Below are 25,004 nucleotides of genomic sequence, written 5' to 3' on the forward strand. Positions count from 1 at the left end.
GGGAAGTACCAGGCTCATGGTACATAGCAGGAAATGCGTGGATCTGTGCTTTCTCCTTCTCTCACTACCAAATTATACGTGATTCCACGTCACTCCCTCTACACCAGTAGTTTTCAGTCTTTTGTAGAGAGCAAAACTCTTTTCTGCAATTGAAATCTTCCATGGAACCTCAATTCCTAACAAATAAAAGCAAAGCTGTTCTAGTGCAGAGGAGGAGCAGAGTGAAGGGCCTTCCAGTTCTTTGTCCATCCCCATGGCCTCAGAGCTCTGTAGCATTGAACTCCACGGCACACAGCTGCTCTAGACTGTTTCTCTTCCTCACCTGAGTACCACATTGCCAAGGCAAAGCGTTATTAGTGCCCAGGGAAAGGGGCACACACCCACTCAGGTGTCCTCATAGTGACCCTCTGACGTATATAGGTTGGCAGTTTTTCTCCCAAATTTACAAGTGGAGATTTTAAGCTTCAGGGAGAGTAAGTGATTTGTCCAAGGTCCCACAGTTGTGGTCCTAGTCAGCTGTGGAGCTAGTATTTTAAAAAGATGAGAGAATAAATAAATGTATGCCCACTGGGGCACAGGGTCACCCTCTTAAAGTTGACATTGAGGTGGTCGCAAGACCTCTTTTCTCGCTTTACTCATCCTGTTTCTCCCTCTCCATTCCCAAATCAGCTGGAAATAGGTGAAATGGTGAAATCATCTGGCCCCCTAGCACACCGCTACCACCTTGTTCCTGTTGGCTTTTGACAACTGTCTCCCATCTCCCTCTAAAGGCCTCCTTAACCTGCTGGTGCCTTGAGGTTAGGCAGAGGGGTGGGCTGACTCAGAGCCCACAGACTTGTTTTCATTCTCCAGATCTGACTCTGTCACTGCTGAGTGGCAGGGTCCAGCCTTCCTCAGCCTCCTGGTCCTCACCTGGGCAAAGGGGCTGCTTTTACATCTTGCTGTGGGGGCCCCATGTGGCTGTGTCTTGTATGCCACTGGGCATGCTTTAGGCATGGCCTTGATTGCCTGAGGCCAACTAAGCACCGAGTGGCCTTCCTATGGGAACTTGGCCCTCTCCAATAGCCTCCCTCATGGGGCATCAGGAGGGCACACACATTCCCAGCCACCCAGAGCAGTCTGATCTACCATGGCAGTCTCACAGCCCCACATCTTCCTTCTTGAAAGACCTACCTGATGTCATGGCTTTTTTTCCCCTACCACCTGCAGAATTGGAGAGAATGCCTCTGTAGCAGCCATCTTCCTTAATGCACCCCCACGTTGGTCTTCACTCCAGAATTATTGTCCCCATTTTGCAGATGAGTCCACTGAGACTCAGCAAGTGAATGAATTGCTTAAGCTTATGCCTGGGAGGCAGATCCTATCCCTTTTGAGTCCTAGCTGCCTTAGCCTTTTTAGGCCCTAGAACTGATACTGGGGCCCTGGATGAACAAGATGTAAAAACCCTACCCTCTGTGGGTATAACTGCCTCCATCCCCAGGACATGTACCTATCTGATTGCATTTCATCCTCATTACTGCAGGGTGAGCAGGCCAGGATTGCCAGGCCCTGCCTCTAGCCAGTTAGTGGCAAAACTGGGCCAGAGGCAGACGTGTCAGGTGTCGCATTGTGCCTGGCAGCTGCCAAGGCCCTGCGGAAACTGCCTCTTGTATTGGCAGGAAAAGGAGAAGGCCCAGTTGGCAGCAGAAGCTCTAAAGCAGGCAAATCGTAGTGTTTCTGGAAGCCGGGAGCTGAGGCCTGCCAGGGAGAGGCTCTTGGAGTGGCCCGATCGGGAGCTGGATCGGGTCAACAGCTTTCTGAGCAGCCGTCTACAGGAGATCAAGAACACTGTCAAGGACTCCATCCGCGCCAGCTTCAGTGTGTGTGAGCTCAGCATGAACAGCAATGGCTTCACTAAAGAGGGGGCTGCTGAGCCAGAGCCTCAGAGTCTAGCCCCCTCAAACCTCAATGGCTCCTCAGAGCAACGGCCTGACATTAACCTTGACCTGTCCCCTTTGACTTTGGGCTCCCCTCAGAACCATATGTTACACGCTCCAGGCGAGCCAGCCCCACCATGGGCAGAAATGAGAAGTCTCCACCCACCATGGACAGAGGTGAGGGGCCCCCCTCCTGGTATCATCCCTGAGAACGGGCTAGTGAGGAGACTCAACACCGTGCCCAACCTGTCCCGGGTGATCTGGGTCAAGACACCCAAGCCAGGTAACCCTAGCTCTGAGGAGCTAAGTGTAAAGGAGGTCCCTGGTTGCAAGCAGGAGCTGCCTGAGCCTGTGGCCTCAGGTGGCAAGCCACGGAAGGGCAAGCGACAGGGTAGTCAGGCCAAGAAGAGCAAGGTGAGCCCAGCTCCCCAGGCCCCAGCCTGCCTTGAGACTCCCAGTGCCAAGGGCCAGACCCCCAGCCCCAAGCAGCCAAGCAAGGCCCCAGAGCCTCCCAGAGTGGACAGCTGTGCCGAGGCTGGAGAAGGGAGCCAGGGAACCCAACCAGGACCAGGCTGGGCTAGCAGCCCCAAAGCTGACAAGGAGAAGGGCAGCTCCTGGCAAAACTGGCCAGGTGACGCCAAGGCACGGCCTCTGGAGCAGGAGTCTATGCAGCCCCCAGGCCCAGCAAGGCCACAGAGCTTGCCACAGGGCAAGGCCCGCAGCCGCCGGAGCCGCAACAAGCAGGAGAAGTCAGCCTCCTCCTTGGGTGAGTGCACCAGGAACTGAGTGGCTGACCCCCCACCCAGCCAGGCCATGGGGTGGAGGGCAGTCCTCACATGTGAGCAGCATTGCCCCAAAAGCATGACCCAGACGCCTGGCGGTGAGCACTGAGCCCTCCTGGCTGTGTCTTCCTAGACGATGTGTTCCTGCCCAAGGACATGGATGGGGTGGAGATGGATGAGACTGACCGGGAGGTGGAGTATTTCAAGAGGTAGGTGTGAGGCTGCCTGCTCTCCCGCTCACGGTGGACTCCAGGGCCCCCCCCACACACACACACTCACACACTCAAGCCTCTCAGAAAGGCCTCACTCTTAGCCATGTGCCCTTGGAGGGAGAGCTTGTCCAGCCCCTCCAGGCCCTCTCCCACCAGCCTATCTGCTGGGACACAGGTAGCCAGGATGATTTGGCAGGACAGGTCATCTGGGAAGGTGCAAGGGACAGGGAGCAGGAGGCATGTCAGGCCCCAAGAACAAGGGCTTTCTCCAGTTTTATCCACCTGCACTTCCTCTGCTCTGCCTGGGATGAGTTTTGGGGGCAAAGGCAAATCAAACACAGTCCATCTAGGCGGGGAGAGAGAGCCATAAACATACAATCCAGTGATAAGTGCTGTCCGAGGAGTAAGGGCATGGGGCTAGGGCCTAGGAATGGCCAAGCTGAAGGGTGGGGTGGCCAGGGCAGCCCTCCCAAAAAAGGCGGTAACCAGGCTGAAACCTGAGGAATAGGAATGAGTGGGCCAAGTAAAACGAAAAGAGTTTGAGGGCAGAAGAAACACATCATCCTTGAAGGAACAGAAGGCATCTCAGTATAGCTAGAGTAAAATACAGGGTGAGGAGGGAGGCTGTATCCTAAGGCAGTGTCACTCTGTTTACGCATTGTCCGCTGGGCCTGTGGGCATCTCATCCAGGAAGCCCCATACTGCTAGACCCCAACACCTGGGAGCCAGAGGGGTTGTGCAGAGCTGACCTGGTTTCTTTAGTGACCATGATACACAGGTCTAGAAGAGGGTCCAGTGGGGAGAGGAGGGAACTTCTGATTGTGCTTCTCTGGCATCTCCCGAACCTAACAGGTTCTGTTTGGATTCTGCAAAGCAAACGCGTCAGAAAGTTGCTGTGAACTGGACCAACTTCAGCCTCAAGAAAACCACTCCCAGCACAGCTCAGTGAGGTATAGAGACCCCCCTCAAGTGTTGCATGCACCCCCTCATCCCATGCTGTGCCACCTTTTGTGCCCCTGCTAGGCCATTTCATGCTCTGGGGCACAGAGAGTTGGTCTAGGTGCTCGGCCGGCCACATCTCTTCTCCTGAGAGCTCTCCTGCTTGTGTTCCTGAACGGCCCTTCCAGCCCTGCCATCTCCTGGGGTGTCACTGCCAGGCCTCTACTTCCCTCACCAGCTGCCTCCCAAAGTGTCCAGGAGGCCATGGGCCTCAGAGAGCTGCTCCCACACCTGACATTATCAGCCTGAGGGTTGAATCTCATTTGCCTGGCCTGGCTTCTTCATGCAGGCTACCAAGGTGCTTCCCAGTTGAAGCCATGTGAAAAGGACCCAGCCCCGAGGGAACAGGGACAGGGCAGCCACGCTAGACCAAGGCCTTGGAGGTCATTTAGGCATAGAGGAATAGGTGGGCCCTCTTCCCCAAACAGGACAGATTCCATGAGGAAATTGGTAGTGAAACTGCCTCCTGGAAGAAGAGCCTGGCCCACAGCTGGGCTCTGGCCTCCTCTCCCAGTCACCTGCAAGGGTCCTTTTGTCTGAAATATTGACATATCAGATGATGTTCCAGGCTGAAAACTGAGAAGGCAGTGGTGGGCTGGGAACCAAGGGCAAAAGAGATGGCTGGCTGGCAGACCTTGGTCCTGGACTTGGGGCTTAATGGCTGTGCAGTGCCATAGTTCACCCTAAGATGCGTCCCTGGGGTCAGGCCTTTTCTGGCTGGCAACCACACAGCTGCCTTCAAGGCAACAGGAAGCTGGGGCAAGTGGGCCGAGCTCAGGGACCCCCCAGGGGGATGTCCTCACCTGTCCTCTTCCTCCTCTTTCCAGTGCCAGGGAAACAGACTTCCTGGACCCTGGGCTGAGTCCCCGAGTCCCCTTTTGGGTCAGGATCCCCCCACCCTTGACACTGACCTCAGCTTCCCAGGGGCAGCCTTCAGGGCTGGGCTCCCTGTGGCACCTTTGTACTACCCCAGAGTCAGGACTGTCCTCAGACTCACCGCATCCCCTCTGCTCTGTGGGCCTGGGCATCCTGATCCTTTGCCAGATTGATACATCCATGCCCCCAGGAGCTTCTGCTAGGGCTGGGTTGCCCTCCTGCCTTTCTTCACCACCTCCACAAGAACCAGGAGCTACAAGGACTCCAGGCATCTTCATCTGTTGCCCTTCATGAGAGAAAACGGGTCACACCTCCTCCCACAGCCCAATGCCCCTGTCATCTAGGAAACCTCATCCAGCCATAATCTTCTCCCACTCCCTCTTGGCTGATCTCTTTCTCAAGACAGGGGATGCTCCCCTCCAGTGAATGCTCTCCTCTGACCTTCTCCACCCTCCTCATAGCGTGATTGTGAGCCCCAGGTGCGTAAGAAAGCAGTGCTGGCACAGACTCGGGACCCAGCCCAGGCCATGTACCTGGAGCCTGAGGCAGGAGTTTGAGTGCATAGGTGGCCTCTTCACTGTCAACAGGAGCGCAATGCCAGAGGTTGGGCTCTTATTCCACTCTAGCCTACAGCAGAGCGTTGTGGGCTCGAGTGTTGTCCACATTCCTTGAGATTTTTTTTTTTTTTTTTTTTTTTCACATTCCTTGAGATTTAGGATGATGTTCACTGGGGCCAGGGCTCTGTCCCCCCGATTGTGACTTAACCTTCATCCCCTGCTGGAGGTGATCGAGAAAGTCTGTTCAGTGTTTTCAGCCCAGGGGACAAAAATAGTAGGCAGCTGTTCCTGCCTCCATGGGCACCTGTGGAGACTCAGAGCCAGCATGGGGAGGCTAGGGTGGGGGCCATTGCTCACCATGTGGCCATGCTCTTCTGTTTTCTCAGCCCCTGCCAGATCAAGCTTCTTCAGGGTGTCCTGAGACCCTGACCGCCAGCTGAAGGTCTACACCTTTTTCCTTCACATCGCCACCCACCTGCCCAAGACCCTCCCTGCCATCCCGGACCAACCAAAAGCTGAATAGATGCCGTGTGTGCTGGGGCCCCTCAGGACCTCCGCAGAACCGCTTCCTGGTGCTACGCAGCCTCCACACTCAGAGCCCAGGGGCTGGGCTGGCCTTTGGGCTTGGGGGCTGATGGTACTGCTGGCCCAACACTGCTTTCTTTGTGTTTGGTTTTTTGTTTTTGTTTTACTTGTTTTTTCAATTCTTTTTGATACTGTGAAGATCTTTCCTGCCGAAAGATAAAGCAACATTTGGACACAGAGTTGGTATGTTGGTGCTTCCCTTGTCTGGGTGGGGAGTGAGGGTGAAGGATGTACTCAGAAGCATTGGAGTCCTTCTTAGTCATTAACCTTCTTGAGCATGTGCTACCTGTCAACAGGTTGGCATCGTTTCTGCATAATTCTCGAAGCAATGCTAAGTGGGACTGTTATTCCATTTTACAGATGCGGAAATTAAAGCTCAGACAAGAAGGTGACTCTACTGAGTTCAGTTTGGCCAACTAGGGTTAGAGCATAGGCCTGTATGCCAGCAGCATCTGTGCCATTTCCTCCCGTTGGGAGGACTCTGGTGTGGAAACCCTGAGCAACCCCTTCCCCACACTGTCTCAGTTTCCCTACCTCCAAGATGGGTGAGTTGGAGGGGGTGCGACTTGATCTCTGTGCAGCTGATGTGAGAAGGTATCAGGGGAAGGCTTGAGGCCTTTGAACTGGGCATCTATAGCCTGGACAATTGGAGTTGTCAGGGGAAGTTGATGGTAAATGGAGTTTTTATAAATTGGACTTGACTTTACAACGGGAATGGATGTGTAGCCTAAGTACTTGAGAGTTAGGAGAGTAATGAACTATCTCATCCCCCCCTCCCCACCATGGATCTGGTTTGTGAATTCAGATTTTAATATAATAGTTCGCTAGAAATGCCTCACACACACTTTTGTCCCGAATCCTCACCTCCAATGTCATTTTCCTACCATAACCAGCTCTTAGCTTGAGCTCAATGTGCGGAGCGACAGTGGTAGTGGCCACACAGTCACTAAGAGAGCCCTTTGTGGAGTGTTGGGAGCAGGATCGGAAACCACTCCCTCCTTCCTCCCAGGTTGAACACCCCCCCACACACACTGGGTTGGCAGTACAAGCTTCCTCTTCCAAAGAGGTGAAACAGCATTGACTATAGGCTCACAATTCCTGGTCCCTTGGCCAATCCCCAAGGAAGTGTGGACACTTCTGTGAAACTTTTCTCTGTATATTTATTACCTGTGCTCCTCTCTCCCTTCAGCTCTTACACTAGGCTCCTGCCCTACAATTGAATTGTCACAACTATCTAAAATTCTGCTTCATCATTTCAAAGTTGCAGGTCTGATCAAGCAGCCGCTTTACCTACAGAGAAAGACTTTTGAGAATGGCATTGAGGGTCCTCTAAGCCCGGCCCCTGCCTCTGGTACACTCTCTCCACACCTGATGACCTCAGTCTCCAGCTAGGCCTGGCACCCTCTGGGCTTCTGACTTTTGCTCACTTGTTTCCCTCTTCCCAGTTAACACTTTGTTCATGAATTCCACCTTAACTTTCACATCCCTTTCTTTCAACTGAGAAGCCACTTATACTGTGAAAATCAAGTTTGCCCTGGATTTATGCTAATTCCAAAAGTGGTACCTTTTGTGTCTTAGAGGAGATTTCTTAATCTCAAGACCAGTTATCTATGTTTGTCTCCTCACCTAATCTGAAAGGTCCTCACAAGCCAGGTTTGTGTCTTGTTCATCTTTTACCTGCTTCGACACTACGCACAATGCCCAGCACATACTCATATTTAATATAGGAAGGAAGAAAACAGCACTGACCCATCACTCCTCTTTAAAAGTTCCCAGTGAAGTTGAAATCACCCTGACAGTCTCGGCCCTGCATGCTCTGGGTCTACCTTAAAGCCTTAGCTCTGACTACCCAACCCCACACGGGCCACGTGATCACTTTGTTCCCTGGGAACTTGCACGTGGCCAGAACTTCACTCCTGCTAGACCCTCTATCAGGAAGCCTCTCCCTTTCTTGCACTCCCAGCTCTGAGATTCCACACTTCCCTGTTACTTCAGATCCAGGTCTCCTCGAAGCCTTCTCTGGTTCCCCAGTCACTCTCTGAGCTCTATTACAGCATTTACATTAATAATCGTTTACACACATATACAGGCCCTCAGTTAAAACCCACCGTCATCATTATTTTATCCCTCACCACTCTGAACATAGGTGTCTCACACAGATGAGAACACCAGTCAGCGGCAGCGTGTGTTGAGTCACTTTTTCTGCAAGCCCCGCCCTGCCCTCCTTGGCCCGCGCCGGTTAATGGGGGCGGGATAGAGAGCGGGGCGGGATCCCAGCTGGCTGGGTCCCACAGCTCCCCGGCCACGAGAGGGCGCAGTGTCCGCCGGCGGGGGCGTGCCGGGTGACGTCACGCCCTGGGCGAGGCTGGGGACCCAGCACACCGCCGTCTTCGGGATCAGCGGTCCCCACGACTCAACCCGACTCGGTTTGCGCCTTCAGCGCGTGCTCCAAATCCTCCAGCGTCCCACAATGCCTTGCCTGACGCTTTCGCCCTCAGCCCTGGCAACAGCTGCGTAGCCGCCCACAGGGGACGGAGACGCTACGCCGCAAGACAGGGGCACAGGAGAAAGTTTGTCCCTCTGCGCGATCCGGCACTTAGAGGTCGTTGCTAGGCGCCGACGTCCTCCCCTTCACATCTGATTGGATCTCATCATAGGTGAGGCGGGGTTTTATCGTGGTGCGCATGCGTGCAGCAAAGGATGGAGGACTCGGAACCCGAGCGGAAGGTGGGAACGCGGCGGGGGTCTGCGCGGGTGGCGAGAGATCGTGAAGAGGGGGTGGGTGTCTGGGTCTGACTCGTGTGTATATGCAGCGGGCTCGCACCGACGAGGCGACTGCCACAGGAAGCTGCTCCGAGGCAGAGGATGAGGACGACGAAGACTACGTGCCGTACGTGCCGTTGCGACAGCGCCGGCAACTGCTGGTGAGGGCCCCGGGTCGAGGGAGGAATGAGGGCAGGAGATGGGGGTTTGGCGGTGGGATGGGGAGTGGCCCCCGGTCTAAGGAGTGAGGTGTCAGTACACGGGAGCGTGGTCCCCAGGCAAACGAGGAACTGGCGACCTGATCTGAGGGGTGGGGCAGCTGTGCGCCTCGGGGCACAAGGACCCTCTCCCAAAAGCCAGGATCCTGACGCAGGCGCCTGGGCCCGATGCCCCACTGTGCGTTGGGCTCGGCTCTGAGGGGCGCTGGTGGAACCTCAGCTCCAGAAGCTGCTGCAGCGAAGGCGCAAGGGAGCTGCGGAAGAGGAGCAGCAGGACAGCGGCAGCGAGCCCCGGGGAGATGAGGACGACATCCCGTTGGGCCCTCAGTCCAACGTCAGCCTCTTGGATCAGCACCAGCACCTCAAAGAGAAGGCAGAAGGTGGGCTGGGCAGCAGGCGGGAGGCTCAGCTTGGTGCACTGCTTCGGTTTCTCTCTGACACCTTCTGCTTGTTTGGTCAGCCCGCAAGGAGTCTGCCAAAGAGAAACAGCTGAAGGAAGAGGAGAAGATCCTGGAGAGTGTGGCTGAGGGTCGAGGTATGGCTGTAGCTAGGGCAGAGAGGAGGGGGACTGAGCCTCCTCCCCCAGTCCTAGACATGTTATATTTCAAAGGGCCTGGCCTCTGGAAAGCAGAAGCCAGCCCTGAGCCACATCTGTTTCCTCAGCCTTGATGTCAGTGAAGGAGATGGCTAAGGGAATCACGTATGACGATCCAATCAAAACTAGGTATGTCTTTCCGGTCTGGAAAGTCAGTCACTCTTACTTAAGACGATATGTGGTGGAGACTGGCGGGAACACCCCAAAGCCAGCTGTGCCCAGGGGCTCTCTTGACTCTTGCCACCCACCCACAGTTGGACACCACCCCGTTACGTCCTGAGCATGTCTGAAGAGCGGCATGAGCGTGTACGGAAGAAGTACCACATCTTGGTGGAAGGAGATGGTATCCCGCCGCCCATCAAGAGCTTCAAGGAAATGAAATTTCCTGCAGGTGCCTGGGAGCTGGGAGCAACACCACATTTTGATAGGGGAACATCTGTGAGGTTGCAGCCTAGCCCCCACCAAGCCCAGCAGCTGAAGCATTGGGTCTAGTCAGTGGGGATGAGGGATTTGAGAAGGAGGGATGTGTCTTTATGCTCCTTTTTCAGTTGTTGCAACTCTTCATATTTACCAGCTTCTGTCATTAGGGAGCTTTGGTGGGCAAGTGATGACGGCCTTAAACAGACCTGGGTGTGAATCCTGTCTCTGCTTAACCTAGAGGCCTTGGACAAGTCTGTGTGTTTGTTTTTCTTTCTTTTTTTTACTGGGTTTTAGTTTCATCATTTGTAACCTGAAGGACATAGTGCCAATTTTATAGGCTTTGGGGGCCTGTTGAAGTACCTATGAGACACAAGGATGATGCCAGTGTTGTTTTCTGTAGCCATCCTGAGAGGCCTGAAGAAGAAGGGCATCCACCACCCAACACCCATTCAGATCCAGGGAATTCCCACCATGTGAGTGTGAACATGGCGGCCCTGGGGAGGAGTGGTTGCTAGATGAGAAGCAGTCCCTGTATTCCGCTGAACCTGATCCTCAGGCCTCTCTTCTCTCACCAGTCTATCTGGCCGTGACATGATAGGCATAGCCTTCACGGGTTCAGGCAAGACACTGGTGTTCACTTTGCCTGTCATCATGTTCTGCCTGGAGCAAGAGAAGAGGTTACCTTTCTCTAAGCGTGAAGGGCCCTATGGACTCATTATCTGCCCCTCGGTAAGATAGGTTGGCCTGGAGGGCAGGGCACAGATGGGGCCACCTTCTGGTGCCAGCCACTGCCCCTGTACCTGCAGCGGGAGCTGGCCCGGCAGACCCACGGCATCCTGGAGTATTACTGCCGCCTGCTGCAGGAGGACAGCTCGCCACTCCTGCGCTGTGCTCTCTGCATCGGGGGCATGTCCGTCAAAGAGCAGATGGAGACCATCCGACAGTGAGTATAGGCACCCCCGCCCAAACTTCCCCAAAGCCCCTAGACAAGCTAAAGGACGCTTTGCTTTAGCCACTCGACAGATCCTTGCGGAGGCCTCCCGTGGGCCCAGCCCTCAATGAGCCCCCAGTCTAATGGGGAGGTTGGTTGGGGTGGGACAGAGGGATGTGGTGAGGTACTGTGGGAACACAGCAGATGGAATGGGGGCATCTGGGAGGTCAAGGAATCGGGGCATTCCAGGCAGAAGGCACAGAGGTGGGGGCCCCAGGGTGTCCAGGAAGGTCAGGGTTGTTCAGTGTGACCCATCGAGGAGGCTGAGGCTCTGGGGCATGGCTGGCCCTGTGCCCTTTCCACACAGTGCAGTTCCCAACAGACTTCACTAGATGTCCAGGGTTACAGACAGGCCAAACCCAGTTCCTGTTTCATAGGCATTGCTAGTCAGGGAGGATGCAGACATGGAAAAGATGAGTTCATTGTACCACGAAAGTGAGCCTTTGAGGCCTACAAAGGGAGCTGTGGGAGCACAGGCTGAGGCCTATCTGAAGATTCAGGACTGTCCTCCTGGGGGCAAGAGGAGTGACCTGGGGGAAGGGTGTGTGGGGCCGAGGTGACCACATGGCTGGGGTAGAGCAGTGGAACAGAGTCGTGGTCGAGAAGGTTGCAGCACTCTCCAGGAGAGCCTTGTGCTGTCCATAGAGCAAGGTGGTGGCAGTGACAAGGAGGGTCAGGTGAGGAGAGATAGGAAAGAGGCCGGAGGGCAGAACAAGGTGGAGTGCCGGCCTCTAGGTAGGGCTTAGCAGGTGGCCCTGCCGTCAGTGTCCCTCCTTGGTCCCCAGTGGTGTGCACATGATGGTGGCCACCCCTGGGCGCCTCATGGATCTGCTGCAGAAGAAGATGGTCAGCCTGGATATCTGTCGTTACCTGGCCCTTGACGAGGCTGACCGCATGATCGACATGGGTTTCGAGGGTGACATCCGTACCATCTTCTCCTACTTCAAGGTGCCCTTCCCCACTTGGCCGGGACACTCCTGCCACCTTCCCCCTACACACCACATTCAACTCTGGAGGGCCCTAAGGCCCTGTGCTGCCCACCCCCTGTCCCAGCCCCTCAGGCTCCCCAGCCCCCACGTGCCCTCAGCCCCAGCCCTCTTCTTCCTCAGGGCCAGCGACAGACCCTACTCTTTAGCGCCACCATGCCTAAGAAGATTCAGAACTTTGCCAAGAGTGCCCTGGTAAAGCCTGTCACGATCAATGTGGGGCGTGCCGGGGCTGCCAGCCTGGATGTCATCCAGGTGGGCAAGCACTCCTGATGGGCGGTCTCACCTGTGAGGGCTGGATCTGGTGAGGCTCCCTTAGCTGATCGGAGCCGGGTGGGGGGCCACCTTATGGGCACTAGGGGTTTCATTCACAGCCACGGCCCTTAGCAGGAAGCCTTCTCATGGTACCCAGCCCTTGGCAAGAGGCTCTCTGGTCACCTCCTAGCCGGGACTGGGGGCCCATCCTCTGTGGCAGGGCCATGGCTGGTGAGCCTGTTCTCAGGACCACCTAACCTGATCCTGTGGTGGCAGGAAGTGGAATATGTGAAGGAGGAAGCCAAGATGGTGTACCTGCTTGAGTGCCTGCAGAAGACACCGCCGCCCGTGAGTGCTGCCAGCCAGGCTAGCCCAGGGGCTGCATGCTGGCGGAAGGTTGCGGGGGCACCCAGGAGTCAGCCCCTGTGACTGGAGTTGGCTTTCCTGGACAGGTGCTCATCTTTGCGGAGAAGAAAGCAGATGTGGACGCCATCCATGAGTACCTGCTCCTCAAGGGGGTCGAGGCTGTGGCCATCCATGGGGGCAAAGGTTAGGGTGGCACGTGCATAGGCATGGACCCCGCTGCCATAGCAGCCCCTCATCTTATCCCTTCCCCTACCTGGCTGGCCTGCCACTACTCCCCAGACTCCTGCTGTCACTCTAATAGCTCCTGCCTGACCCTTCCCAGACCAAGAGGAACGGACCAAGGCCATCGAGGCATTCCGGGAGGGCAAGAAGGATGTCCTAGTGGCCACAGACGTAGCCTCCAAGGGCTTGGACTTCCCTGCTATCCAGCACGTCATCAATTATGACATGCCTGAGGAGATCGAGAACTATGGTGGGCTGTTTGGGGGGCTGGGGTTGCGGCCTACGCCCCAGCGCCTGGGCAGTGGGCCAGATGCTCTGTTCCCTCTCTCTGCAGTGCACCGTATCGGCCGCACTGGGCGCTCAGGAAACACAGGCATTGCCACCACCTTCATCAACAAGGCCTGTGGTGAGTCTGCCACCAGGGCCACCTTTGGCTGTCCCCTGGGTCCTCCACCTATGACCAGCCAGGTCCTGGCTACAGGGCCCAGGGCTGGACCTGATGGTTCCCCGCTTCCCCCACAGACGAGTCAGTGCTGATGGATCTCAAAGCCCTGCTGCTGGAGGCCAAGCAGAAGGTTCCACCCGTGCTGCAAGTACTGCACTGTGGGGACGAGTCCATGCTGGACATTGGAGGTGACACGGGGTGGGAGACACTAGTCCAGTGGGGGTATGACGGGAACACCACGGAACAAGCCCGTTCTGCCCCTCAGCGGTCTGGGGGTCTGATGGGGGCCCAGAGTCTGGGGCACAGAGCCTGGCCCCATCACCATGCTGACCCTCCTTCCCCATCCACCGCTACCCCATTCCCCCAGGAGAGCGTGGCTGTGCCTTCTGTGGGGGCCTGGGCCATCGGATCACCGACTGCCCCAAACTCGAGGCTATGCAGACGAAGCAGGTTAGCAACATCGGCCGCAAGGACTACCTGGCCCACAGCTCCATGGACTTCTGAGCTGGCTGTCATCCCTCTTTCTCTCCAAGGGGCCTCCGTCCCTGGAGCTCCAGCCACCTCCCACACACCCCTGCCCCGTGGGCAAGAAGCCAGCATCCTCGGCCCAGCTGGCCTGGGTTGGGCCAGGCTGGACCTGGCTGCCTGCTCCCTGTGCCCCCCAGAATTACTATTTTTGCTCCTCTTTACCCCAGCTGCCATTAAAACACCAGCCTTTTTGGTCTCAGTTTCTGTGTTTTGCCTCGTCTGCCCCGTGCTTCCTGGGCAGGCCTCACCCTCTGACCTCCAGAGCCCCTGTCAGGTAGGGCCTTGGCATCTCCCACCACTACTGCCACACCTGCTGGTACTCAGTTGTGGAAGGAGCTGCCCACCCGGGTTCCCCTCTGGGGGCTTAGGGTATTTCCTCTAGTCTACCTGGATTTATGACTCAGAGAAGGACCACACTGATGGACCAAGGGGAAATGGTTGGTTGGGTCTGCTGGTCTTTCTGGTTGGCTGTTACAATCTCCAGCCCTGCCCCAGCCTCCCTCTTCCTGTCACTGTGTAAAGGTCCTGGGGCTTCTCCTAAGGCCCTTTAGGAGGAGACTTCCTGCCTCAGGCCCCTTTCCCACACAGGCTCCCAGTAGGGAACCCTGTGCTCTGTTTGCCAAGGGGGCAGCAGATGCCACAGGACTGCCACTCACGCCACAAGCACCCACTGACCCAGCTCTGTGCCCAGGTATCTGCTGGGCTCAGGACACAAATGAGCCAGGCAGATGCCCTCTGAGAAGTTCACAGGTGAGTGGGACAGACAGATCAGCCATAAATAAATGTGGGCGGCGGTCACGGGACTGCTGGCAAATGGGCCAGGATTTCAACATCTTGCAAGGGGTAGACAGAAAAAGCACTGGTGATAGCTTCTCTGTCCAGGCACTTCACGTGCAAGGCCACATGCTTATCCCAGCAGGACAGCAGTTGCTCAAGCCATGTTTGTCGCTTGGTGTGTGGCCTAGGGCAAGTTACTTAATGTTTCTGAGCCTTGATTTCCTCATCGCTGAAATGGCAATGAGAATGCAAAGGACATGGTGTCTGAGGCTGCCAGAGCTCAGGGCTGCTGGGGCCACAGTGGGCACAAAGCCATGTGAATGAGGCCCTTGGAAAAGATTTCCTGCCCGAGAAGCTACACACCCCATATGTGACCCCAAACAGTATTCAGCCTGTTTATACATTCCTTCCCAGAGGTGGCACTGAATAACTGAAATGAGGCTGTCCCCAGGATTCAGATTCATATGCAGAGCTCCCATACTGGCCTCCAGGAAGACAAGACCGAAACAGGACTCCAGCAAGAAGCAAAGCTTAAAAAGCCTGTGAGCTCTCCAGGGAACCCGCTGGGGGCGTGCCACCCACACTCACGTGGCTGGGGCCGTGCCATGAGGGCTGGGGCCTTTGTGCTCTCAGACAGTGTGGGGTGGTCTGGGGAGGCCTCCCAGAGGAAGAAGGCCCAGAGCCCTGAGCAGCACGGTGAGAGGTGCCCTGAAGGGGCCAGGCTGGGGGAGGTGGAGGCCAGAATACCCAGCACCTTGAGTGCCGGGCCAAGGAGTCCAAGCTAGACCTCAGGGCACTGGGAGCCAGGAAGCGTTTAGGGAGGGGAGAGACAGGTTGGTTTGGGGTTAGCAGAGAGGGCCCGGTGGGCCCAGGTGGGGACGTGGTTCAAAGGGGAGATGCCAAAGCTGGCAATGGATAGGGGCTGTGAAGATGGAGAGGAGCAAGTGAATATTAGAACTATTTCCAGAATAAAGACAAGCAGACCAACCAGGACTCCAAGCGGGAAAGCAAGGAATTTGCCAGTCTGGCTAGAGAAAGGTCCTGGGGCAGGGACCAGGCTGTGGGAATGGCAGGCCCCAGGGTACACAACTGCCCCAGGATGGGGGAGGGGTCGGAGCTCCTGATTCGGGAGCCAGCCTGTGGTCAGAGGCTCACACCCAGCTGACCCGGGCAGGCACGGGTCATCTGCCCTCAGGTGGTCCAAGGCCGCTGCCTGGCACTAGTGGGTACCTTGGGCCAGCTGGAACCCCAAGGAAGAAATATGTGATGCCCTTCACCCCCATCCTACCCCCTTTTCCGAAGACAGGGCTCCCCTCCCCCACCCCTGCAGCTGCCTCTCTGGACAGAGGGAGGGGGAAGTGGCCAGAAGGGGAAGTGTGAGGAGTTCCCCTCTGGCCCGTCACCAGTCTCCTCAGGCCCTCGGAGCGGCGGCCATGGCCATGGAGCCTCTGGAGACACCCATCAAGGACGGCATCCTCTACCAGCAGCACATCAAGTTTGGCAAGGTGGGGACCCTGGCTGCCAGGCAGCTGCCTAGGACAGGTGGTGGGCCTCTGCCGCAGCCTTGGACAGCCCACCAGAACCTGGGAGAATGGGGGTAGGAGTCCAGGTGGGGAATCCAACCCAGGTGTGGGGAGGTGGAACAGAGCCCCATTCTCAGCCTGAGCGGGTTGGGCTGAGTGGGCCTTTTCGAGACCCTGCCTCATTTACAGATGGGAAGCCAAGAGTGGGGAGCCAAGAACCCTTGGGGCAGGGCAGAGCTGAGAGGCTGGTTAATCCAACAGTTTTCCATCCCATCTACTAGTGGCACTGTGGCCCCTCGAGAGGGCTGGAGGCTGAGCTGGAGGAGCCCCCAGAAGTGGAGCTCCATCCTGCAGAAGAGGGCTCAGCTCCTCCCAGCCCTGTCCTGGGGTAGCAGGCCCTGCACACCCACAGCTCAGCTGCAGCTGCTGCCCAGGCAGATAAACCGTCTGTTTCCTTTGCTCGACGCTATTTGCATGTTTCCTTCCTTGCCATCATGAGACTGAGGCCTCCCTCCCGCCCCAGCCCTTGTCCCGTGGCCCAGTTGACCTTTTCTTTACAGGGGGTGGATGCACCAACAAAGCAGTAGTGTCAGGTGGTCTGCTCCGGCCACTAGATACTTTACAGACATTGCCCAGTAGAAGCGCCAACCCCGTGTTCTCATAACCTTTTGAGAGACGAGGATCCTAGTGCTTATGGGGGGGAGGGTCACAGTTAGGAAAGCGTGGGGTGGATTTGAAGCTAGGGCTGACTGACTCCAAGCACAGACGCTTCCTGCTGCCGGGCTGGCTCTGGCAAGGCATCCTCTGTGGCCTGAAGAGCTGCGAGGCAGAGGCCAGCCTGGGTGGCCAGGAGTGTTTGCTAAGTGGCTTGTGCTAGGCTGAGCTGCAGGGAGAACTGCCACCCGAGGGTCATCTCCCCCACCTTCATCTCCTGCAGAAGTCCTGGCGGAAGGTATGGGGTCTACTGTATGCAGGAGGCCCATCAGGCGTGGCACGGCTAGAGAGCTGGGAGGTCCGGGATGGTGGCCTGGGGCCAGCAGGTGACAGGTCTGTGGGGCCTGGCCGGCGAGGAGAGCGGCGGGTCATCCGCCTGGCTGACTGCGTGTCCGTGCTGCCGGCTGACGGCGAGAGCTGCCCGCGGGACACTGGTGCCTTCCTGCTCACCACCACGGAGAGAAGCCACCTGCTGGCCGCACAGCACCGCCAGTCTTGGATGGGCCCCATTTGCCAGCTGGCCTTCCCGGTGAGCACAGGGTGGGTGGGTAAGGCATCCAGGGGCCAGCCAGGGAGACCAGTTCACTCACACCTTGTTCATCTCCATGCTCATTCACATCTTATCACTCAGCAAGCACCTGCCAAGCACCTAGAAGCCTGGGAAACAGCCCAGAAGCCCACAGAACAAATCTCAGATGGCCATGCATGCTATGGAGAAAATGAGAGGCTGGGTGGGACCAGGAGTGAGTAGGGGGATGTTAGACAGGATAGTCCAGGAAGGCTTCTCAGGAGAGGAGAGTGCACCTGAATCCTCGAGGACAAATAACCCACCAGGCAAAGATCTGAGGAAAGAGTGTCCTAAACACAGGTCTGAGGAGTCCCCTGAACTAATGGAACAGCATGGGCAAGGGCCCTGAGGCAGGGAAAAGCTTGATGTTCAAGCAGCAGAAAGGTCAGTGTGGCTGGAAGGTAAGGAGTGAGAGGGGGCCCAGGAGGAGGCAACAGTGGAGAGTTCGGTGGGAGCCAGCTGAAACTGCGTTGGGCCACATGTTGAGTCTGGGATTTTATTCTGAGTGGGAGGAGAAGCCTTTGGGGAGTTGGACACAGAAGCTGAGAGTTTTAAAGCTTTACAGGGTCTGTGATGGACCAAAAGGAAATGAGTGGCGGTTCCTCAAAAACTAAACATAGAGTTAACATATGACCCAGCAATTCTCCTCCTAGGCGTATACCCAAGAGAACTGAAACAGGTGTTAAAACAAAACTTGTAAGAGAATCTTTAGAGCAGCATTGTTCACAATAGCCCAAAGATGCAAACAACGCAAATGTCCATCAACTGATGAATGGATAAACCAAATGCAGTCTATCCATACAACAGAACATTTCTTGGCCATAAAAAGGAATGAAGCACTGATACATGCTACAACATGGATGGACCTTGAAAACATGCTAAGTCAGAGAAGCTGGACACTAAAGGCCACACATTGTATGATTCCATTAATGTGAAATACAGAATAGACAAATCCATAGTGACAGAAAGCAGCTTAGGGGTTGCCAGGAAATGGGGAGAGGGGGGGAATGGGAAGTGGCAGTTAATGGGTACAGGGCTTCCGTTTGGAGTGACGAAAAAGTTCTGAATCATATACTTTAAAATGGTTAAAATGGTAAATTTTATGTTGTGTATTTTACCACAATTCTTATAACTAAAAAAAGGAAATAAACAGGAGCAAGGAGACCAGTGGAAAGCCATTGCATTTGACCCTGGCCATGGTATCATGGGCCAAGGTGGTCATGATGGAGATGCTCAGGGTCAGAGCCCAAAGGACATGGTGGGAGATGGGGAAAGAGGCCAGAGATGGGAGGAACAAGTGGCCATTCACTCGTGGGTCCCACCCTTGAAGCTCCCACCCCTTTACTGCTCCAAGCTGTCAGGGACACACACAGGCCGGCCCAGTCGGTGGCCAACCTCAAGGGCAATGGAGGACAGCCTCGTTTGTGCCCTCTGCTTTACAGCACTCAGCACCCTCAAGGGGGAGCCAGTGGGGAAATAGGCTCAGAGGGGTGTCCAGGGTCTTGCAGTGTGTCAGGGGTAGAACTGGGACTGGCACTCAGGTCTCTGGGTGCCCTCGCTTGTCACGAACCCCAGAGAAAGGATGTGGGAAGAGGAGTGGATGGGACACTAACCTCTGACCTTGTCCCATTCCCCAGGGCACAGGGGAGAGCTCCCAAGGATCAGGGGAGGCAGAGGCTCCCAAGAGAGGCCTGGTCCAGATGGAGGAGAACTCCATCTACTCCTCCTGGCAGGAAGGTGAGTCGGGGAGGTACAGGGGCAGCCTCAGCCCTAGCACAAACAGGGCTGGGATCTTTCCGGGACCCCCGGGGGCTGTTCTTGTGGCCCTCACGGCGCCGTGCCTGCAGTGGGCGAGTTTCCAGTGGTGGTACAGAGGACGGAGGCAGCCGCCCGCTGCCAGCTGAAGGGGCCCTACCTCCTGCTGCTGGGCCAGGACTCCATCCAGCTGAACGAGCCCGCCAGCCCCCAGGCGCTCTACACCTGGCCCTACCGCTTCCTGCGCAAGTTCGGCTCCGACAAGGTGAGGTGCTGGGCGGCCGCCCCACTGGTCCCGCAGGGAAGGGTAGCGGTTGGCGGGCGGCCCCTCAGCCGCTGACTCCCCGTGCCGCCCGTGCCCAGGGCGTGTTCTCCTTTGAAGCCGGCCGCCGCTGTGACTCGGGCGAGGGCCTCTTCGCCTTCATCAGCCCCCGCTCCCGCGACCTATGCGCGGCCGTAGGCGCCGCCATCGCCCGCCAGCGGGAGCGGCTCCCGGAGCCGGCGGGGCCCCAGCCCTGCCCCCTGCCGCGGGCCACCTCCCTGCCCTCGCTGGAGCCTCCGGGGGAGCTGCGGGAGGTGCCCCTGGGGCCCGAGGCGCCCGGCTCCCGGAGGGCACGGGCGGCCGAGCCCGGGCCCCAGAGCCTGCCTGCTCTGCTGGGCCCCGTAGCCCCGGACGAGCCGGCGCCCGCGCTCTACGCGTCGGTGTGCAAGCGGGCCAGTCGGCCTCCGGACGCCGCCGAGCACCTGTACGAGAACCTGTGCGTGCTGGACGCCGGCCCCGCGCCCGACGCCGGCTGTCCGGAGCAGGAGGGCCCGGGCGGCCGCAGCCCCCTGGCCATCCCCATCTACCACAACAGCCAGGACCTGGGCTGGCCCGGCGCGGCCCACGACAGCAGCCTGGAGGCCCAGTACCGGCGACTGCTGGAGCTGGAGCTGGCCGACAACGGCGACGAGGCCGGGGGCTCCGCCCGCGCCGGCGCGCACTTGGGCTTCAAGGCCAAGCTGGTGACGCTGCTGAGCCGCGAGCGCAGGAAGGGCCCGGCTCCCTGCGACAGGCCCTGACCGAGTATCGTGGTGGCCGGAGGAGAGGAAGGCGCTCTCCCTGGGACAAGAGGGCGGGGGAACAATGGACATCTGCAGACACACCCCCACACTCACTCTAGCCTGGAGGGACAAGGCAGACAGCCTGGGGAGGACCCCTCAGGTGCCCTGCCGGCCCCCAGTGTATAGTGTACAGATCTGCTGGTAATAAAGCCTTTTAGTTCTTCTCTCCGTCCCACCTTGTGGCCCACAGTCCATGCCTCCTCCCTACGGCTCCTTGCAGTGGCTTGCCCGGGTCCACACAGACCCTCAAACACGGGCATTGCAGCAAACACGAATGCCCTGTGCTGGGTTCCAGGGACACACGTGACCTGGACCTGACCTCCGCCACCAGTAGGCTCAAGTCTCCTGGAGCAGGAGGGTGAGATGCAGATAATTACGGCTCCACGTGGTCCTGTTCAGCAGAAATAACTCTGACAGTAGGGCAGAGGGAGAAATAAGGCTTGCTGATGGGAGAGGTGCCCCCTGAATTGAGTGTGAAGGGCAGGCAGGGCTTCACCAGGCTGGCAGTGAGCCCTGGAGCTTTCCAGGATGAAGGTGGGCACGGTGGGTGCAGAGAGCAAGGGAAGACCATGGACCTGGAGGGCTCCAAGGGGCTGAGGGAGAGTTGGCCGCACATGAGAGGCCTCACCATCCTACAATGAGCTTGGTCTCATCCTCAGTAGAGGGACATAGTCAGCCAGGGAAGCAGTGTGGAGGCTGATTTTGAGGGACCAGAAAGCCTGGGCTGGGGAGGAGTGTGTGTGTGGGGGGAGACGGGAGGGTGGAAGGGAGTTCAAAGGTGCGCACACCCAAAACACTCCCCACTGAGACTCAAAAATGTGCAGACACTTCTGTGGAACCCCTGGCCTCAGTCTTCCTCAACTGTCAAGGATAAAGATCAAATTACATACCAAGCATACATTCATTCGAGTTTGATCAGGTGCCTACTCTGTGCCAGGCACTGAGGTCACAGCCATGTTCATTACAGCCACAGTCCTGTTCTCAAGGAGTCCTCATTCTAGAGGGAAATAAGGAGTCTCTTGAAGACTTTAGTGCCTGCCTTACTGTCCTCCCCTTATTGCTGTTCCTGTCACCAACGCTGGGCCACCACACACACAAGGATCGTGCCCCCAAAGATCCAGCCTCCTGGCCCCTTGACCTCAACTCCACCTCAGCTGCTCACACCCTTGGTACATCCCATTTATGAGAGTGACACTCCACTGTCACTTCACAATGATGCAGTCTTTTTCTTCTTTTTAATAAATTTATTTATTTATTTTATTTTTGGCTGCGTTGGGTCTTCGTTGCTGCACACGCAGGCTTTCTCTAGTTGCAGCGAGCAGGGGCTACTCTTCGTTGCGGTACGTGGGCTTCTCATTGCGGTGACTTCTCTTGTAGCGGAGCACGGGCTCTAGGCACGTAGGCTTCAGTAGTTGTGGCACACGGCTCAGTAGTTGTGGCTCTAGGGCTCTAGAGCGCAGGCTCAGTAGTTGTGGTGCACGGGCTTAGTTGCTCCGTGGCATGTGGGATCTTCGCGGACCAGGTCTCGAACCTGTGTCCCCTGCATTGGCAGGCGGATTCTTAACCACTGCGCCACCAGGGAAGCCCATTTATATTCATTTTTAAATTGAAGTATAGCTGATTTACAATGTTTCAGATGTACAGCAAAGTGATTCAGTTACATGTATACATGTATACATTCTTTTTCAAATTATTTTCCATTATAGGTTATTACAAGATATTGAATGTAGTTTCCTGTTTTATACAGTAGATTCTTGTTGTTTTGGCATACTTTTTTTTATTACAAATCTAAACCTTTTTGTTTCATGGCTATTTTTGTGAAGTTCCAACCAGACTGTGGAAGAGAAAGTCTTTGGAAACATCTAGGGAACTGGCCCTGGAGCTGCAGGTGTCCTGACCACCAGGGGGCACTGTGTCCTAGCCCAAGGCCTGTTTCTACCCGGGGGCTGCCTGTGCAGGGAGCTCTTAGTGGCACCATCTAGGTCTGAGCCGTGCAGGGGCCCAAGGAATGGGATCCCAGGGCCCTCTCTGCTGGAGCACTGCCCGGAGCCCCAGGCTGCCACTTCTTCCTTTGCTCATTTGCTGTTTCACTCTCTCAGTCCTTCCTTCATCTGCTCATTCATATCCACTGTGTGCAGGCACTGGAGAGATGGTGAACAAGACAGACAAGCCCCTGCTCTCATAGGACTGACTTTCTAATGGGGACAGAGGGCAATGAAGAAACAAACACTTAATATAATGTCAAATGGTGGTAAGCGCTATAGGGAAAAATAAAGCAGGATAAGGGACTAGTGCATTATGCAGGTGAGGTGTCAGGGGGCTGCTGTTTTAGATAGGACAATCAAGGAAGGAGGAGGCAACATCTGAGCAGAGACCTGAACACAATGAGACAGGCTGTTGTTTAGATATCTGGGAGAAGGTGTTTCAAGCAGAAGGAGTCACGAGTGCAAAGGCCCTGAGGCAGGAATACATTTGCTGTGTTGGAGGATTAGTGGAGGCCAGAGTGGCTAGAGTGGAGTGAGCGAGGAGGAGAGTGATGGGGGGGTGGACCCAGTTTATCAGTGTCATGTATGTCTGAAAGACTTTAGTTTTAAGCCCAATGCCAGCCCACTGGAATGCTAAAAGCTGAGGGTGATGTGGTGTGATTTCTGCTTTAAAAATACCACTTTGGGGACTTCCCTGGTGGTCCAGTGGTAAAGAATCCACCTTACAATGTAGGGGACGCGGGTTTGATCCCTGGTCAAGGAACTGGGATCCCACATGCCGCGGAGCAACTAGGCCCGTGTGCCACAACTACTGAGCTCGCGCGCCTCAGCTAGAGAGCCTGTGTGCCACAAACTACAGAGCCCACATGCCCTGGAGCCTGCGCACCACAGCTAGAGAGAAGCCCGTGCACTGCAACTAAAGACCCTGCATGCCTCAATGAAGATCCTGTGTGCCGCAACTAAGACCCGATGCAGCCAAAAATAAATAAAATAAATGAATAAAATAATAAATACATCTTTTAAGAAAAATAAAAATAAAAATACCACTTTGGCTGCTTCATGGAGAAGACTCTGGACTGGGTAAGGGTAGAAGCAGGGAGCTCTATCAGGAGACTGTTAAGATGTCCAGGCATGAGACAAGTGTCAGGGACAACCATGGAAGCCAGGTGTGGAACAGATTCTGAAGGTGGAATTTGCAGAATCTGATGTATGACACAGAAGATAAAGGAAGGAAAACCATAATTTTTACTGGACCAGGCAGATGAATAGCACTGCAGGTTTTTTTTTTTTGCTTAACCGAGGTGAGGAAGGAGTTAGGGAGCTGGGGAAATTGCAAGTTTAAATTGGGACATGATGATTTGAGATATCTAGTAGACATCCAAGGTTTGACAGGCTGTTGGATACTAGAGTCTGGGGCTCTTGGGGGAAGGCCAGAGCTGGACATATAAGTTGGGAGTCTTTGGCATATAGGTGTTATTGATAGCCACAGAACAGGATGGGGTCCCAGAGAGTGAATGTAGAGAGGAAACATCTGATGGCCACTTTGGGAAGTAAATGAGAAGCTGCCAAAGGAGGTGGAGAAGGAGCAGTCAGTGGGGCAGGAGGAAGGCATGAAGCCATGGGGAAGAGGGAGTGCACCTGGACCAGAGCTGCTCCTAGACAGGGTAAGAGGAAAGCTGAGAAACCACCATTGATTTGATAACCTGGAAGTCATTAGAGACCTTTTGAAGAGGGAATTAATTCAGAGGACTGGTGGGGACAAGAGCCTGACCGGAGTGGGTTCAAGAGAGAACGGGAGGAAAGCAAGGGTGGCAGGGCGATAAACAACTCAGAGGAATTTTACTCTCAAGGGGAGTAGAATAAAAGAGAGATAGCTGGAGAGGGATGTGGGATCAAGAGAGAATTTATTTAAAGATGAGAACGCTTACACCGATTTCTGGAGTGAGGGGGATGACGCAGAAGATGATGGTGGAGGGGGGAGAATAGCATGGGCCATGCCCTAGAAGGAGTTGAGAGGTGGACGCCTATTCGTCCACCCACACACTTCGGTCCCTGCTCAATTTCCCCCGCCTCCTGCGCTTAGCCGCCGGGGCTGAGCACTGGGGCAAAGTGGGGACGCTGACACCACCATTGGAGGCGCTGCCCGCTCTGGAGCGGGATACCAGGACACAGCCCATCGCGACAGTCAGCGCTGAGCCGTGGTTGCAGGGCCACAGGCTGCTGACTGCCGGGGGTCAGCGGGTAGGAGTAAGGGCAGGGCCCACAGGTCAGGATCGGGGCGAGCCAAGGGCCCTTCCACCTCCGTCCGCTGCCATTATTTTCTGCCTTCGGTGGAGTGTTCTGCAAACTTAACTTCAAGCTCCCCTGTGTCCTGTCCTCCTCCACTAACCCCACCTCGAGGTACCCCCACCCCGCAACTCTCTATCAAATTCGTCCGATTTAGAAATTCTGGAACCGCCAATGGCTGTGCCTTACGCCAAACTGTGCCTATCTACACGGCGGCCCTGAGAGGCGAGTATCATTGTCCCATTTTTCCGAGTTGGAAACTAAGGTTCAGAGATGACTGAGGTCCAGATCTGTCTGGTTTCTAAGGCGGCTTTCTTTTCATTCCTCCAACGGGAGGCGCAAGGGGCCAGGAGAGCGGCGACTCGGGCTCCGGGGCAAGGAAGGTGTCCAGCAGCCCAGTCCCCGCCCAGGCCCCGTCCAGGCCCCGCCCCACCAAGGGGACCCAGGAGGGCCGTGTCTTACAGCTCAAAGTGAGATGGGACTTCGTGATTGGGCGGAGCGGAAGGATTGGGTGGGGCTTCCCACCGCCCGAGAGGCCGTGACTCTGACAGGGGCGTGGTATCTGGCTCCGCCCCC

The 25,004-nt window shown here is 56.1% G+C and overlaps 3 protein-coding genes across 17 annotated transcripts in view; all 3 read left to right on the forward strand.

Annotated features, from left to right (window-relative positions):
* FAM193B (family with sequence similarity 193 member B) overlaps positions 1-6,106 on the forward strand; it is a 31,502-nt gene extending 25,396 nt beyond the window's left edge. For all 7 annotated transcript variants that reach the window (XM_082453457.1, XM_082453460.1, XM_082453456.1 and 4 more), the window contains 4 exons: positions 1,659-2,682; positions 2,832-2,907; positions 3,763-3,860; positions 5,729-6,106. In XM_082453457.1, the coding sequence (XP_082309583.1) occupies positions 1,659-2,682; positions 2,832-2,907; positions 3,763-3,859 (1,197 nt within the window). In that variant the 3' untranslated portion in view covers position 3,860; positions 5,729-6,106. The remainder of the gene's footprint in view (positions 1-1,658; positions 2,683-2,831; positions 2,908-3,762; positions 3,861-5,728) is intronic.
* Positions 6,107-8,447: 2,341 nt separating this feature from the next.
* DDX41 (DEAD-box helicase 41) lies at positions 8,448-14,113 on the forward strand. Of its 6 annotated transcripts, none has more exons than XM_082453476.1 (17): positions 8,448-8,654; positions 8,741-8,851; positions 9,129-9,288; positions 9,369-9,443; positions 9,572-9,632; positions 9,758-9,894; positions 10,324-10,396; positions 10,499-10,652; positions 10,730-10,866; positions 11,700-11,862; positions 12,024-12,095; positions 12,432-12,503; positions 12,608-12,704; positions 12,844-12,993; positions 13,078-13,149; positions 13,266-13,336; positions 13,556-14,113. In XM_082453476.1, the coding sequence occupies exons 1-17, from the start codon at positions 8,628-8,630 to the stop codon at positions 14,096-14,098; spliced, it is 2,175 nt and encodes a 724-aa protein (XP_082309602.1). In that variant the 5' UTR covers positions 8,448-8,627; the 3' UTR covers positions 14,099-14,113. The 6 variants fall into 6 exon arrangements, with proteins under 6 accessions (XP_082309602.1, XP_082309603.1, XP_082309601.1 ...); XM_082453475.1 differs by having other exon boundaries at positions 8,450-8,654; positions 12,024-12,155; XM_082453478.1 differs by having other exon boundaries at positions 8,566-8,654; positions 12,024-12,155; positions 13,266-13,376; positions 13,556-13,915.
* An 89-nt stretch (positions 14,114-14,202) lies between these two features.
* DOK3 (docking protein 3) lies at positions 14,203-24,982 on the forward strand. 4 transcript variants are annotated; one of them, XM_082453520.1, is made up of 6 exons: positions 14,203-15,189; positions 15,796-15,998; positions 16,954-17,259; positions 18,936-19,035; positions 19,146-19,318; positions 19,417-24,982. In XM_082453520.1, exons 1-6 carry the CDS (start codon positions 14,958-14,960, stop codon positions 20,113-20,115), a joined length of 1,713 nt encoding a protein of 570 aa, XP_082309646.1. In that variant the 5' UTR covers positions 14,203-14,957; the 3' UTR covers positions 20,116-24,982. The 4 variants fall into 4 exon arrangements, with proteins under 4 accessions (XP_082309646.1, XP_082309648.1, XP_082309647.1 ...); XM_082453522.1 differs by having other exon boundaries at positions 15,900-15,998; XM_082453521.1 differs by having other exon boundaries at positions 14,203-15,035; positions 15,900-15,998.
* Positions 24,983-25,004: the final 22 nt, after the last annotated feature.

This window comes from Balaenoptera physalus (assembly GCF_965194825.1).
Source record: "Balaenoptera physalus genome assembly, chromosome: 3".
NCBI lineage: Eukaryota > Metazoa > Chordata > Mammalia > Artiodactyla > Balaenopteridae > Balaenoptera > Balaenoptera physalus.